Genomic DNA, 15,460 nt, shown 5'->3' with positions numbered 1-15,460 from the left:
TATTTTGATCAAGAAGAAATTTAGGGAATGATATAAGCTGTAACATGGTAATGATAATATGTTATTTGAAGGCACTAAATGTTAAAGTAATATTCACTGTAAATTCCAACTCTGCACTTCAATTTCTAGCAATAACTCGTAAAATATATCTTTCAATTCGAGTTTTTTGCAGCGAAAGCCTTCGTGACACTTTAACGTCGAAAATATACGGTAGAAAAGATATTATGTCCCTTTTGGATATAAGCCAAATCCACTATCGAGTTAATTTTTTATTACAAATAGATCCGGTAGTAGATCAAGAAAAACCGAGCGCATTTATTTGTTGCAGAATATCGATTCACCAAATCGAAATGTTGCAGAAAAGTCAGGAGGCAATCCTTTCAGATTGTGCTTTAGACGTTGACAGTTCAATTAGGCCAAACTTGATTGCATCTCCAGAAAACGTATATACATAGTACAGTAATTCTTATCATTGACGTGCAATTGGCATGATTTTTAAAAGTATCTAATAGAATTACGGTATTGTGCCAAGGCTAGGTTAAGGAGTATTTAATAGTCTAGTCAAATGAGGGAAATGACTGAAGAGTACCGTATAATGGAGAAAATGATTGAAAGATGGGTCATTTTTATCGGAAATTTCGTAAGGAACATGCACGAATATGAAAATGAAGATTATTTGCCTGGCATAGGGGGAGAAAATTTGCAAAAACAGATGCAAATTTGATTATCTTGCGAAAGATATGGAAAAAAAGTTTCAATAAAAGTTTTTCACAATGCCATTTTACAAAAAAAAGTATTGTCATATCTCTCATAGAACAAAAGTTCTGCGCACCCAATAGCAAAAGGCCTCAAAATTCGCGGAAATTTCTAAAAAATTCAAAATAATTATTAAAAATTTAAAATTGATAATTTAATCGATTCGTAACTTAATCGGTTTAACTATCTTTTCAGAGAAAACAATTTTTTTAACCTATATTTCACTGTTTTTTTAAACAATTAAATGTCTAAACCGCTAAAAATTGTCCAAATGAGTTACTTTTTGCATCAAAATTTGCAGCAGCCTAAACGGAACAAATTCGCATTTTTTGTATCTATTAACGGTAATGAGATACATGCACTGTCAATTTATTAGTTCTATGAGAGATGAAAAAGTCATCAATATTTTTTTTTGGAAAATGGCATTGCGAAAAACTTTTATTGAAACTTTTTTCCATATCTTTCGCGAAATAATGGAATTTGCAATTGTTTTTGAGGATTTTCTGTCCCCCTAATGCTAGGCAAATAATTTTCATTTACATATTCGCATTCCTCCAGAAATTTCCGATAAAATGACCCGTGTTTCAATCATTTTCTCCATTATAAGGTACTCTTCAGCTATTTCCCTCATTTGACTGGACTATAACAGCTAACTGCTATTGTATAAAGACACTTTATATACAGAATGCCTAGGAAACAAAATTGGCCACCAGCAGGAATTGAACACTCATTAAAAAACGGTTCTATGACATTCCACAGGTATTTTCATAAAAGTGTGTACCGATTAACTAATTTATATTATTCGGAAATGATTGCAAACAAACATGTAATTAGTGAATTTATACTAAAGAAGTAGCGAGCAGGATAAGGACGAAGAAGAAGCAGAAAGAGAAAAATGTGTTCGAGGTGCAGCCAGTGCTGCCGCGATGAAGAAGACGACGAGCAGCTTCCGGAACCAGAATATTGCTCAGGTGATTAATTGACAATCAAGGCCTAAGTTCTTTAACAGCATTGTAATGGAAAACGGAACTTTAATTACCCGAAACTGCCCATCAACAGAAAATAAATTATCCCTTAACTATTTATTACGCTACCGAAAATAAATAATAATTATCAATGGGTCACGTTCTTTAACACTAATTACAAAACTTCTTAGGTATTTACAATTATTCACTATTTGTCCATTTAATACTTTCTTAAGCAAATGTACCAGTTATAAAAACTACCACAGTTGGTCAGTCGGGTCACTTTTAACCTTATTATTATACTGATGTGATTAAATGGGACAATTCGGGACATTAAGTCGAACTGAATACGTATCTACTAGGTATTCATTCTAATTGACACTTCAGCCAAGTACTTGTATGCTGTAATATCAATCAGATGGATATATGATATCAAATGAGATCTAATCTGACCTGAACATAGCCAAATTGACAACAAATCCATTTATTGTACTCAACCAACCCATTTAAATGTAGTTTACATATATTGAAATTAGTCGACGCATCTGTTAAGTTAATTAACATGAGGATGAGAATAAAATAGATAAATAACTTGTAAACATATTTAGCAACAATTTCAAAATTCACGTATGAACCCCAAGATCGTACAATAGTGAGAATTTTATAAACCATAAAAGATGAATTACTTATTTTTCTTTATTTCTGACAATAGTTGATACCTAAGAAGAAAACTAGTTTGTACTAATACATTTCAGAAGCTATTTTTCCATTTACAGTCTCCCCAAGTTTCGCCCTCAGATGGGAGACTTCTTCAAGGGTAACTCTATAGATTATTAAAACAGATGCATTACAAACAACCTTTTATAGCCTTCTTCTGTCGCTGTTAGAGTAGCTACTTCAATAGAAGATTAAGAAGGTTATTTGTAATGCATTTGTCTTAACGAACTATACAATTAGCCGTAAGGAAGCTCCCCACTCGAAGACGAAACGTTGGGAGATTGTAAATAACAAATAGCTATTGCCCTGAATTCGTTTAAAGTGGTTTCTTTCTCATAAAAAATTACAGGAAAGGTATTGTGATAAGTTTATAGACTCTGAACTAATCTGTAATCTGCTGTTAGCTTGTTTAACATTTTGTTCCAAAGTTAAAACCTGAAAGATTCCCGTTGATTTTCCCTTAAATCCGTATAAAGCTCTTGAGGTTGTTGTTTCCAAAGAATCAAAATGGGTCTTAACGTTACCTTGAAGCCCTTCGTTAGTTTGGAAACGCAAGTCTTCAACTTGATAGTCACTCGACCCCAAATCGGGACAGTATGGAGGGTGGTCGAAAAGGCTCCGTTGAAGATGCTCAAGAAGACGTTGGGTTACAACAGTATTGTAAGAACAATATTGTTGTAGATTAAAACATTTCCAGAATCGGCATATCTTTACTTTCGTTATTGATTGATCTCCGATCTAAAACCGATTGACTTCTGTCTTTTCCCTGCTTTTCCTTGTTTCAAGGTAATAACGAGGAGCTTCAAGGCAACGTTAAAACTCATTTATTGGGTTGTTCGGAAAGTCATTTCGTTTTTTCCCGAGAGAGGATTTAATTGTATTCTTTTGCACCAAACTTCACATTTAAGCCGTATAATTTTTATATGCTTTGAGAGCTCATATAGCAAGGCTTGTGTGTGAAAAATTCCAATTAATTCTACGCAGTAGTTTTTGGTTGGTGCCCTTTTAAATATGGAGAGCGATAAGCAGCATTTTCGACATATCTTACTATTTTACTACAGAAAGGGTAAAAATGCTGTTCAAGCCAGAAAGAAATTGACTTATGTGTATGGAGAAGATGTGCTGACAGTACGCCAGTGCCAGAACTGGTTCGCTAAATTTCGATCCGGCAATTTTGATGTCGAAGATGTACCACGTTCGGGAAGGCCGGTTGAAGCTGATAAAGACGCGATAAAGGCATTAGTTGATGTGAACCGGCGAATAACAACACGTGAGATCGGATTGAGGTTAAATTTATCAAATTCAACAGTTTATGACCACTTGAAAGGCCTGGGATTATCCTCGAAGCTCAATGTATGGGTTCCCCATGTTCTCACAGAGAGAAATCTGTGTCGCCGCATTGACGTCTGCGATTTGCTTCTCAAACGTCACGAAAATGATCCGTTTTTGAAGCGCATCATCACTGGGGACGAAAAATGGGTTGTATACAACAACGTCAAACGCAAGAGGTCATAGAGCAAAAAAGGTGAACCGGCTCAAACCATTTCCATCGTTTTTTCTTGAGCTTTTACCGGATAACACAACGATTAAGTCTAAAGTCGGAAGTCTACTGTCATCAGTTGGACAAACTGAATGATGCACTTCAACAGGAAAGGTCAGAACTAATCAACAGGAAAGGTGTAGTGTTGCACCAAGACAACGCGAGACCTCACACAAGTTTGGTCACTAGCCAAAAGCTTTTACAGCATGAATGGGATACAATGCTACACCCACCATATTCTCCAGACCTGGCACTATCGGATTATTATTTGTTCCGGTCATTCCAAAATTTTTTAGACGGTAAAACCTTCACCTCAAATGAGGAGGTCAAAAACCTCCTCGATCAGTTTTTTGCCAGCAAAGACCAAAAATTTTATGAGCGTGGAATTATGCTAGTACCAGAAAGATGGCAAAAGGTGTTGGACCAGAACGGTCAATATATAATTTAATAAAGTATTTGTTTATTATACGAAAACTATCTTTCATTTCCATAAAAAAAAACGAAATGACTTTCCGAACAACCCTATAGATTCATTGTTGGCAACACTTCATCAGGAGGGTATTGGAAAGTTTTCCCACAAGTACGACAAATGCCTCAATCGTTAATGTAATTATGCCAAAGAGGATAATGAAGTGACTTTTAGCAACCGCAATTATTGAAATTACAATTAGTTGAACCAACTTCTAAAATATATAAGTACTAATAATGTAAACAATAAGATAGTTAGTAAACCTGTACATTTTCTAGCTAATTAATACACGACTTGTTAAGCCCATAACTGTTTCGATTACCAAATGAATAAACCCAGTAGTCTCTTAACTTGTAAGTGCGTTTATTAATTCTCCCCTTACAATCCAGGATACGCATTCCAATTAGAGTCATAACCATTTTACCACCAATAAAATTCTACATACATATTATGTAATATAGTGAAGCACATTCACTTCACAATGTTATCGATTTAGTGCTAGGGCTTCCTGCAATTTCCCTTTCGCATAACCATTGGCAAAACGTTTCTGAAGTGCAAATTGAGTTTATAATCTCAACGAAACTGAATTGCGTATTGGAATGGAAACCCTATTTTACCTCTTCAATTATCTGTTAACGAGCAGATGTTATCAACAACTTCATTGGAAGCTAAAACCATACAATATAGCTGTTATTTGAAAGCACTTGATAAATGTCCGAAGCACGGGAGCGAAATGTAAGATAAACAGCGTAAATAAGCCCCTCTTTAAAGAAATAACCTTACGGTCTGGCTGCTATCAAAGGCGAAATGAATGTTTTACTATTATTTTCGCAGAAACAAAACCGTTTTAATTGCCATTCTCGTTTGCTTTGTTTCAGAAGAAGAATGGAGCTCGGATGGAAAGCAAGGACGAGGTACCTCCGGCGGAGAATCCGGCAAGTACCTACACTTTTATGTTAATAAAATAGAAATCATGTTCAGATACCTATATACGAGTTCAATCTGTCATTGAGAACCAAACCAAATTATCTGAAAATACCATAATGGATTACCTAACAAAATTCGATTTTAAAGATGCTACTGATGGTAGAAATAATACCAGTTCTTTTAAAAGCAACGTTAATCCGAATAATGTAGGGCATTACCTAAATGAAATTTCGACAGAGGCATTTTCTTAATAAATAAAATCGATCTAAGTAAATGAAATATATGGGATCTGTAATGGTCCTAATTGTTTGGTTTGAAATACTCTGCAAACAACTTTAGAGTGTTTTTCTTTTATATTGAAAATGAAAAGATTTCTTCAGTTATTTTTGTTTCTTCCGGCTTTCAATTCTTTTTTTTTTATTATTTTTCTCTTTTCAAGATGTTCTATAATAAGAAGTACTTGCGGATTACAAAAATGTATGAGGGACTGCTACTTATTTACCTTATAATAACATGGATTTTATGTAGTATGAAATAATACCGTACAAAGCTTGTTAATTTTATAACTTATTGTACGGTTTTGGCTTAACTAGCTGAAGCAGCATTACCTTGTCTAATACTATTTCCAAGTTTCTCTTAAGGAACACCGAATTTCCGTGGTTTGCGAGTGTATGTTGTTTCTTAGTTTTCTTTGCTACGATTTTCGCCCAACAGAGGAAGTAAAAATGCTCAACATTTAAGTTAGTCGCCTAATTTACCATTAAAGGTTGGATTTCTTGTAATTTACGTACTTGAAGAATAATAACTATCGTTGAAATACAAATACAAAAGTGTACTTATTTCTGTTTTCCACTTTAAACCTATTCTCTATTTTTTAATTACATACTACTGCCGTTTTAGAAATCAGATTATACTATTTTTCCTTCAATAAAACCTATATGAACTTTACAATAAATAACATTAGTCTTTAATAAACAACAAATATTTCATAAAAGTTTAGATACATCTTAACACTTTTTAACATCCCTGCTTTACTGTAGGTGCTTTCCATTTCCTTAGAAATCCGTTTATTATTAAACTAATTTAGAATAAAATTACACCGTCTAGTAAAGATTGTTTACACTCTATATAGAAAAAACCGAAGTGTTTATTAATAATAGTAATATTTATATGAAATGGTATTTAATTCATAATTTTTGAGAAAAGCTGTCGAATACCTACGTGGGATAATTTTCCTTTAAGCAAATTGCTTTTCGCTCTCTTGACGTTTGATAACCTGGTAGTAAGTATTAGTTACGCTTGAATTTATTCAGTTTCCTTCTAATAAGATGTTACTGATTCGTGAAATTTTACATTCTTCTCGCGAATTGTTTCGCTTCGTTGAGCGTCATTGCTGCGATGAAATAAGAGGGTTAAGGGACCAATGTAGGCATATTTTGACATCCCTTTTATTCGCATGTTTCCACTGCAAAGTAAATATGCCAACAAAACCCATCCTTACTTTTTTAAGTGAAAATTTTACATAATAAATTGTTTTCTTCTCTAAAACCGATGAAAAATTGATATGGGTCACTATAAAGAAAAATATTTACAACATTTGTACAAACAGGTACAATATTGTGATAAGCTAAAGGAAGTTCACGACACAGAATTCATATGATAACGCTGACACTGATTAAATGAACAAAATTTCCATCATAAAAAAATTAAGGACAGCATTTTTTAGTGTTAGAATTAAGACAATAGAAATGAATGAAATTTCCACTTAAAGTGGCAAGTTCAGACCTACAATATCTGAGATGAAAATATTTAACGATTTCTCCTGTAGTAATGTCAACTTAATGGATGCTAAAATACTTAAAAACAGTCGTAAAAGCGCTAAAATGTCTTACTTAAGTTAAGACGAAAATAAAGTTAACGATATTGAAGGGAATGTAGATAATATGGAAAATTTAAAAAAAAAATTCTGTAGAAACAGCAGTAAATCGGCGATACTTAGTGGCAAATATTGTTAGATAATTAATTGTTTTGAGCAAATAAATTAACAGAAAATTAATTTTCATTCTTTTTGCTTTGCTCTATAAAATGAAAATCAGCATATTAAATTATCTGCCTAACTGTAGTACCTATATCAAGGGATATCCCGAAAGTAACTATTTATTTTTGTAATCCTTCTTACAAGACTCAGATCTATCATAAGATCGTCAGTCCTAAGACTGCTTGGACACGCATCCTGAGCTAATTCTAATCTTTTCCGCTGCGCCCATCGTTCATGTTTCGCACCCGTATAGCACCGCGCTTCAAACGTAGACCTTTAACAATCTTTTTCGAATTTATAAATTAACGTTCGATATTTCTTTTTGTTGTTCTTTTTTTATGAGCAAGTAAAGGCCTTTTACAATTATATTTGAGTTGCAAGAATAAGTATAAATAAAATTTCCTATACTTTTAGCTAATTGTAAATACAATTAATATTACAAAAATAAATGTGAATATACATGCTTTTGGTACACTCTTCTACTTGAGTTAGAAGCTAGAAAGCTCTTTTTGTCAGATTTAAAAACCAACCGACGAGAGTTTCAGTCAACTTAGGGCTAAAAGTCATAATTGACGTAGAAGTCACAAACGTATGATTAAACAACCCTCTTTTTTACGGTTTATTTTGCCTTACTCATTAGGCCTAGTTAGAGAGAGCTTTTTTCCTGTCCTAATTTTGCATTTTTCGAGGATGTGTCGTTGAATGGTTACATATAGAACAAACTGTTAAAATAAATTAGTTGCAAACGCTAGATAAGGGTATATTTACCTTTTCTTTCACCACCTACAAACCTACATCTAGGGTATTTTGTGGACAAATGCTATCGATATCTCGAAGAAATATACCAATAGCATAATTAGGATTCGGATTACGAAAATAAGACATTAAAAGACGAGCAAATTGGGGGATAAAGATAACCCATTCTATGAATTCAGGCCCCGGGAACGTTTTATAATGATTTATATGCCATGTAAAAATAGATTAAGGGACCTCTGCAGGATTAGTCATAATAAGGGTTGCATCTGATGAAGAGAATAATAAGGTATTCATTTAGTCTTATAGAAACACTATTTTTTGATATTCAAAATAGATAATACATTTTATTGTTTTGTAGCTCATAGAGCAGGATTTATTTCGTACGTTTTATGTTTCATTGTTAGTGTTTATGGTAAATTTAAAATTGATTTAGGCTTTCACAGCTGTTGTCTGAAGAAAAAATATATTTCGTGGTTTGCAGAAAACGTGGAACACCTGAAATATCAAAAAGATGGTAAAACTGGGTTTCCGGATTCTAGCATCTTCTTCATGATGAAATCCCCATGACGGATCATGGTGACGTCAAAACTGTTCGACGTTTCGACTCCTTTCGTATCACAGGGGACTGAACCAGTTCAGCACTTGAATTGGAGATCCTGCATGGACAACATACAGTTCCTGCTGAAAGGAAACGAAACGTCGAACACTTTTGACGCCACAGTAATGCAGTTTTACCCTCTAGGTGATTTGTCACGAAACTGCTTTTTGTTGTAGCTGAGACCGAAATCTTTCTGCTTCTAGCATGTCTCTTCAAGTCTGAGGAGGTCCTACTAACATATCTCACCTATTTCTTATTGATTTGCATAACGTTCTCTGCTTTACTAAGATATACTCTAGCAAAACTAGAGGACGGAGGTCCAGGTCTGGACCGTGGAAGGTCAAAATCTGGACCAACAAAAATGTTTTTAAAATAAGTTATTCAAATTATTGAAAATATATTTGCCTGTAGATAACAAAGTATGTTTGATTTTGAGCGTCACTCTTATCATTTTTTGGAGGAAGGATTGTTTTTCCTGGAGTTCGAAACAAATTTTCAAAAATATCCGGACCCCACCCAAAATTACTCACCAACCCCTGTTCTAGCACATAAATGTGTTATAATCACGGGGATCCATGACTGGTCTATTCTAAATTTGACCAAGCTTTTGGATACAACCTGAAATACACTGCAAGATTAAATTTTAAACCAAGTCAACCTAAATGTAATTATGACCACAATTTGTTAATAAATAATTACGTTACGGTAAATTTAAGTTGTTTTGGTACGAAATTGAATCTTAGAGTGTACGCGTTTCAGTGTCTGCGTAGTATAGACGGGTAATTCCGTGGAGCTTTTTACTCAAATGAGTGAATGGTATGAAAACGTTACATACTAATTGTTCACATTGCTCTCTTTCTTAATACGAATACCTAGATATCTCTTCATTGGAAACACTAGAATTCCGCAAATTAATTAAATTCTATTACCGCGTGCCATCTGTGCATAGCAAACACACAGCGAAACCGTGCACGTACCTCTCACTATTCAGTGATATTCAAATATGCAGGAGAAACTGCCTTAGCGCTTTACATATACCGAGTAAAAAGAATACTACTTAAATGCAAAAATGTTACGAAATATTTCACTGATATTCAATTGATAACAAATAGTCACTAATTAAATATTACATCTTACATTAATTAATGCTTTCGGTTGGAAGGATATAAAGAAATTTGTTTTGTCAATAGTCCGCAGTATCCTAAGTACCTAATAATAAATATGTTGTCATCAAAATTTTAAAATTAATACGACTGATTCCTCGGAGACTTAATTTAATAATTACTTCGACGTATTCAAAACTAACAGCATTTATATAGTAAGTAATCTACTTAGACGATATGTAGGTAATAACCTCTAATAAAATTAATTTTCTATAAAGACCTTCTAAAAAAAGATCAAATTTTACTGATTATCTATGCACACTGCATATACAAGTATATTTCACGAAAACTCCTGAGTCACTGACTCATTAACGCTTTGTCTTAATCCTTGGATCTATCTAAGCACAGCTGAAACTTTGTACATAGGTTTCCTTTGTGGTGTATACAAGAAATAAAGAAGATATTTCAAAATTCGCCAGTGGTAAAGTCTGTATGGACCATAAACTTTTGCCTTAATGCTCTTTGATTTAATTAACAAAGCAATTATTTCGTTATTTTAAAAAATTCATCCCCTGAATGGGTGAAAAAGTAATTACTTATAACGTTTGTACGGAACATACTTTATTTGATCGCACATTAATAGAATTAAACAAACACGTATTTTAGCAATTTACAAAAATTAACTCTTAACGGACAAAATGGAGACAAGACTTGCAATTAAAACTCTGTAGGGAATTATATAATTCGGGTATTAATTGTTTTTATTTTTACATTTCTAAAATAAATAATTGCATCATTTGTCATCCCTATGAGTTGAATAATGTACAATCAAGATGGTTCATCATTAAAGGGTCAGAACCTCTGTACCTTCTCAACTCACCCTATATCGATCGCTTCCTATGACGCACCGGGTGTCTGTTTATTTCATCCCTTCAAATATGTCAGGGTAACTTTTAAGGCCAAATTTTACCGACTACCTACATCCATAAAAGCGTTTAGAAGACAAAAATATAATAATGCATACGTAGATATCGAAATTAGTAATTGTTGGTAGAGTAACTATTCTTCTGGAGGAACAGGAACAAGTAAAGTATTTGCTCTGTGGCTACATACTATTCCTTACCCTTCACGGGTTTTACAATGTAATATACACAATTGAAATTCAGTTTTATAAAGTTCATACTTATACGAAATTAACTACATGCAATAATTTTTCTTGAACTTCAAGATCCTGTTGCGTTTCCGTATGAAATTACCTCTGGGAGAATAATCTTTCTTGTCTGAATAACGTATGAAAAGACGTAGGAAATAAGCTTTCAGAAAATTCTTGAATGTCATTAAATAAAATTCAATAAAATTCCCAATATGGCGTGATACTCGTTTAAGCCGAGGCATCTTCTTCGGCTGTATATTATATTTATAAAATTTATAATTGATTCTAAAAAATAAATTATGACAAAAACATTATATATAGATACATATAAGACATAACTGATAAAATTATGGTGGAAGCGACAGGTAGTAATTGCAATATGTACCTACTTATTAGAGTGCAGCGGATGTGCTTTAGTGGATGCTGATGAGGATGAAAACCTTAGTGAGCTTGCGGATGCGGATCATTAAAATGCTGGATTTGCGGATGCGGATGCGAATAAGGATATGGATATGGATACGGATATTTTGTACTATTTTAACAAACATAGCTGAATTTTTAGCACAACAAATATGCGCTACATATTCTCATCAGAATTTGCGAGTCTGGATGAGGATGCGGATGCGGATTTTCAATAATTTAACTTTGCGGATGCGAATGAAAGTACGGATGGTAAAATTCCTGCGGATCATCAACAGTTGCAGATATGCATTACAACCTTACTACTTATATTAAAACATTAATAAGCAATTGCTTTTGATGATGGAGAGGAGCAATAATAATTGATTTAAGTGTTACCTAATGTAAGAACCAATTTTCTTCTTCAATATAGATATATATTTGTACGTAGGATATGTATGTATAGTTACCTATTAAATGTTCATTTAATGTTTACTGCATTTCGAATTTAACTGCCGATAGGGTTCAAGAATTCGCTATAAAATGCAACATAAACTCTTGACGATCAAATTCGTTCATAAAACTATACGCGACAGATAAAAGACCTTCTTAAGCACGTTAACTTCGAAAAACCATATCCATTTTTAACACTAATCGGAAGATGTGAGAGAAATAAAAGTGTATTTTACTGCGTTAAGCATTAAAACTTAAAAGCTATAGAAGAGCATTTCATTCAGATATTGATACAGATACATGTAAGATTCTGCAGGTTCTTGAACTTCCACATTTCTAAATCCTGATAAGAAATGATTAAGGGGATCTGCCGACAGATTCGAAACGAGTACTGAAGATTTCCAATAATTCTGAACACCTTCGATGTGTACTAATGTTATAATTCCGTTTATTCTTATTAATGTTTATAATTTATAAGGATTATTGATGCCATCATCTTTCAAACAGCACTTAACATCATCATAAGGTCGTCAGTCCTAAGACTCGTTGTACACGTACCTCCACTCTTTCCTATGCTGAGCTAAACTTCGCATTTCCCTAAAACTAGAACAACCCACATCCTTAACTATTTGCGAACAGTAATCTAATCTAGGTCTACATCTACCCCTTTTAACTTCCGTTTTTGCGTCTAATATGTATCTGACTAGACCTTCATGCCTGAGAAGGTGTCCTACCATTCTCCTATCTCACCTATTTCTTATTGACTTCCATAGAGTCCTCTGTTCTTCTATTCTTTTTAGTATGTCTTCATTTCTAACCTTCTCTATCCACAGTATTCTCATCAAGCTCTTGTAACACCACATTTGAAACGTGCCTACTGTCCATGTTTCGCACAATTTTTTCGAATTTTTAAATGAATCGTTCGCGAGCATAGAAGTGACTTCTTTTTATTGAAGGCGACTCGACCCTGCGATATCCTTTACTTTATGTCCCTACTACCTAATTCTATACAAAATTATAAGGATTTTTCATCATTATCTAAAACCAACAACCTCAAGAGAATATCCAACCCCATCCAAATCAATCCCTACTACTTAAAAAATTGCGTTACAGCAAAAATCCTATACCACATGTTCGGTTCCAGTAATACTTAAAGCATTTGAAACAAAATCATTTTTTCAATTCTGTTTAAATTATTCGAGTAGTTACAAATTTGTTTAAAACTCTTCTGAATTATTCGATAACTCGAATATTTAATTCGCAAGGATTTCTTTAAAACTGTTGAACGTTCACACACCCCAGAAGACTTTACTGAACCAACCGCTCTGTATTTCCAATAAGATGCCATCGTCCGTCGCGACGCTGACGACGGCCGTAGGCGCTTAATGTTCGTCAGTTCGCGTGCGCATAGTCGACTCGATCAGAGACGCACTGTTTTCCGGCATCGTGCTCGCACTATCGTAGTAAGCCGGGTGCCGTAGCAGGGGCGTAGAGTTTTGATCTCAGCTTCCGCGTTTTCCATTCGCCGGTTCAATTATTCAGAAGCGACGCTCGGCGTCTCTTTACGCGACGTCCAACGATGATGGTTGCCTGTCTTGGGTACTAATTGTGGTTTTCGTAAATCGGACCGGTTTATAGTGTATTTAGTACGTACGTACGCCTGTGTTTGTATGCAAGCACGTGAATTGTAATAAAACGAGAACGACTACTAATCTTAGGAGGGTGGAAGTGCGGAAGGGGTGAGAGTGCATTGTACCGCGAGGGTGTTTTGTTGACGTCGAAGTAGACTGAGTCAAGTCGATAATGGTGTAAATGGACTCTTGTGGTGGTTTTACTGGCAAACATATTAAACTACTTTTCTTCCTTTGTTACGGGAAATTTTTTTACGTTGTGTGACTCGGTAAGATACACCTACGTATATCGGTTTCTTGGACCCATTCTAAAACTAATATCATGTGCCCATTTTATTTATATTTTAAGTTACTAAGATGTCTGATGCTGTCCTGATTCGGGTTTAAAGGCCGTCGTCGGTTTTTTCTCTGATGCTGAATGAGAACAGTCAGGATCTCTGAAGAAGCTCGTCACTCGGGCTAGCGAAACGTTAAGAAGCAACTCCAACAAACGACGGATTTTAGACCCGAATCAGGGCAGCATCAGTCCATCTACTAGTCGCGAAATCCTTTACCAGTTTGTCGTACTGAAACTACCCTTACATAAATTAAAAATTGGTACAACTTCAATAAATTTTCTTATTAAAAGATTATTTGAATATACGTATTTATTGTTGATGTACTTAAAGATTATTTGAGTGCAACATCAGCTATTTCTTATTCTATTGAAGGTTAATGAAAAGGTTTGTAAAGACAGTCATAGTGTTAAAACCATCGAGAGAATATTTGGGGCTTGAAATGGCAAACTACTATATTCGTTAGGAATAACTTTTTTTACGTATTGATGACAATTAGAACTTCCGAATGTTTAGGCCTGCTCCCCTCGACGATCCTACCCCGATCTCGAAACATGATTTATATTATACGCGTTGTAAAGAAAACAATCATTGATGTTCCCTTTTCCAAATTTCAAATTTAATGTTAAAATTTATTTTATAGTCCATAAATTGATTTAACGAATGAAACTGCATTTCCTGTGCTTTTGTAATGCACTGTAACCTGTGGCTTTTTGAACATTAAGTTCTATTATTGGAATTGTTTCTCAACTCGAAGCACATTCCGAATAAACCATCAGCATATATTGATTGAGAGCTATCTAATATGAGCGACTTAATTACCAATTAATGATGACGAAGTGGATTGTCCCTAACAAATCTCCTACTGTATGTACATTTGGATTAATAAACACAGAGAGGCTCTAGATGGTAATTAAAATACCAACATTCAGCAACCAACTTGTATCTAATACATCATTCTACATACACATATGTTTTACAACGACATTTTCCATATGTTCGTTAGACATAATGGAATTTGATGCAAAACGAATCAAGCTATGCACATTTTCCAAAGCACTTTGGTTACTAAATGATACACAGACTTATCTTATGTGGTGACAGTTTCCATAAGAAAGTGCCTCTTTTATTATCACTTTCTTTATGACTACAAACGTCAAATAAAGATAAATAACAGAAACGCCTTTTAATAAAAGCCAATGGCCTATGAATTCCAACCGCGTTAATTTTGATGGGTTCAATTAAGTTTATCTCTGACGACCTTTGCCGAAAACAAAAGCTGTTCACACGTGTGTCATCATACCAAACAGACTGTTTAAACAATAATAAAAAATAAAAGCAAACAAATCGTCAATTTGAGCTTAAATTTTGTAAGCGAACCAAGTCACCGACACAGGGAGAAAGCTGTTAATAGTAACTAGGGAACTATATTTAACTATTGCCAGACACGCAAGCACAAGCAGCTATTAAATTCACGTTTTAGAATTACCGAGATCACGTCATTCACCATACGAACAAGTAATTAATCTGTTGTTAAATTGTCACAATACGTACAACAACTTTGAGTATCAGAACTAACAAACTTTGTTTTGAAATAAAGATGATGATGGTCAATAGTCA

The 15,460-nt window shown here is 34.1% G+C and overlaps 1 protein-coding gene across 1 annotated transcript in view; it reads left to right on the top strand.

Annotated features, from left to right (window-relative positions):
- Positions 1–15,460, top strand: part of LOC108740777 — a 104,929-nt gene that overhangs the window by 73,836 nt on the left and 15,633 nt on the right. Inside the window, exon 3 of the mRNA XM_025979976.1 lies at positions 5,326–5,382. Within this exon, the coding sequence (XP_025835761.1) occupies positions 5,326–5,382 (57 nt within the window). The remainder of the gene's footprint in view (positions 1–5,325; positions 5,383–15,460) is intronic.

Source organism: Agrilus planipennis, unplaced genomic scaffold (assembly GCF_000699045.2).
Source record: "Agrilus planipennis isolate EAB-ADULT unplaced genomic scaffold, Apla_2.0 scaffold22, whole genome shotgun sequence".
Taxonomy (NCBI): domain Eukaryota; kingdom Metazoa; phylum Arthropoda; class Insecta; order Coleoptera; family Buprestidae; genus Agrilus; species Agrilus planipennis.
Note: the sequence above shows the minus strand (reverse complement) of the source record. Positions and strands in the feature narration are given on the sequence as shown.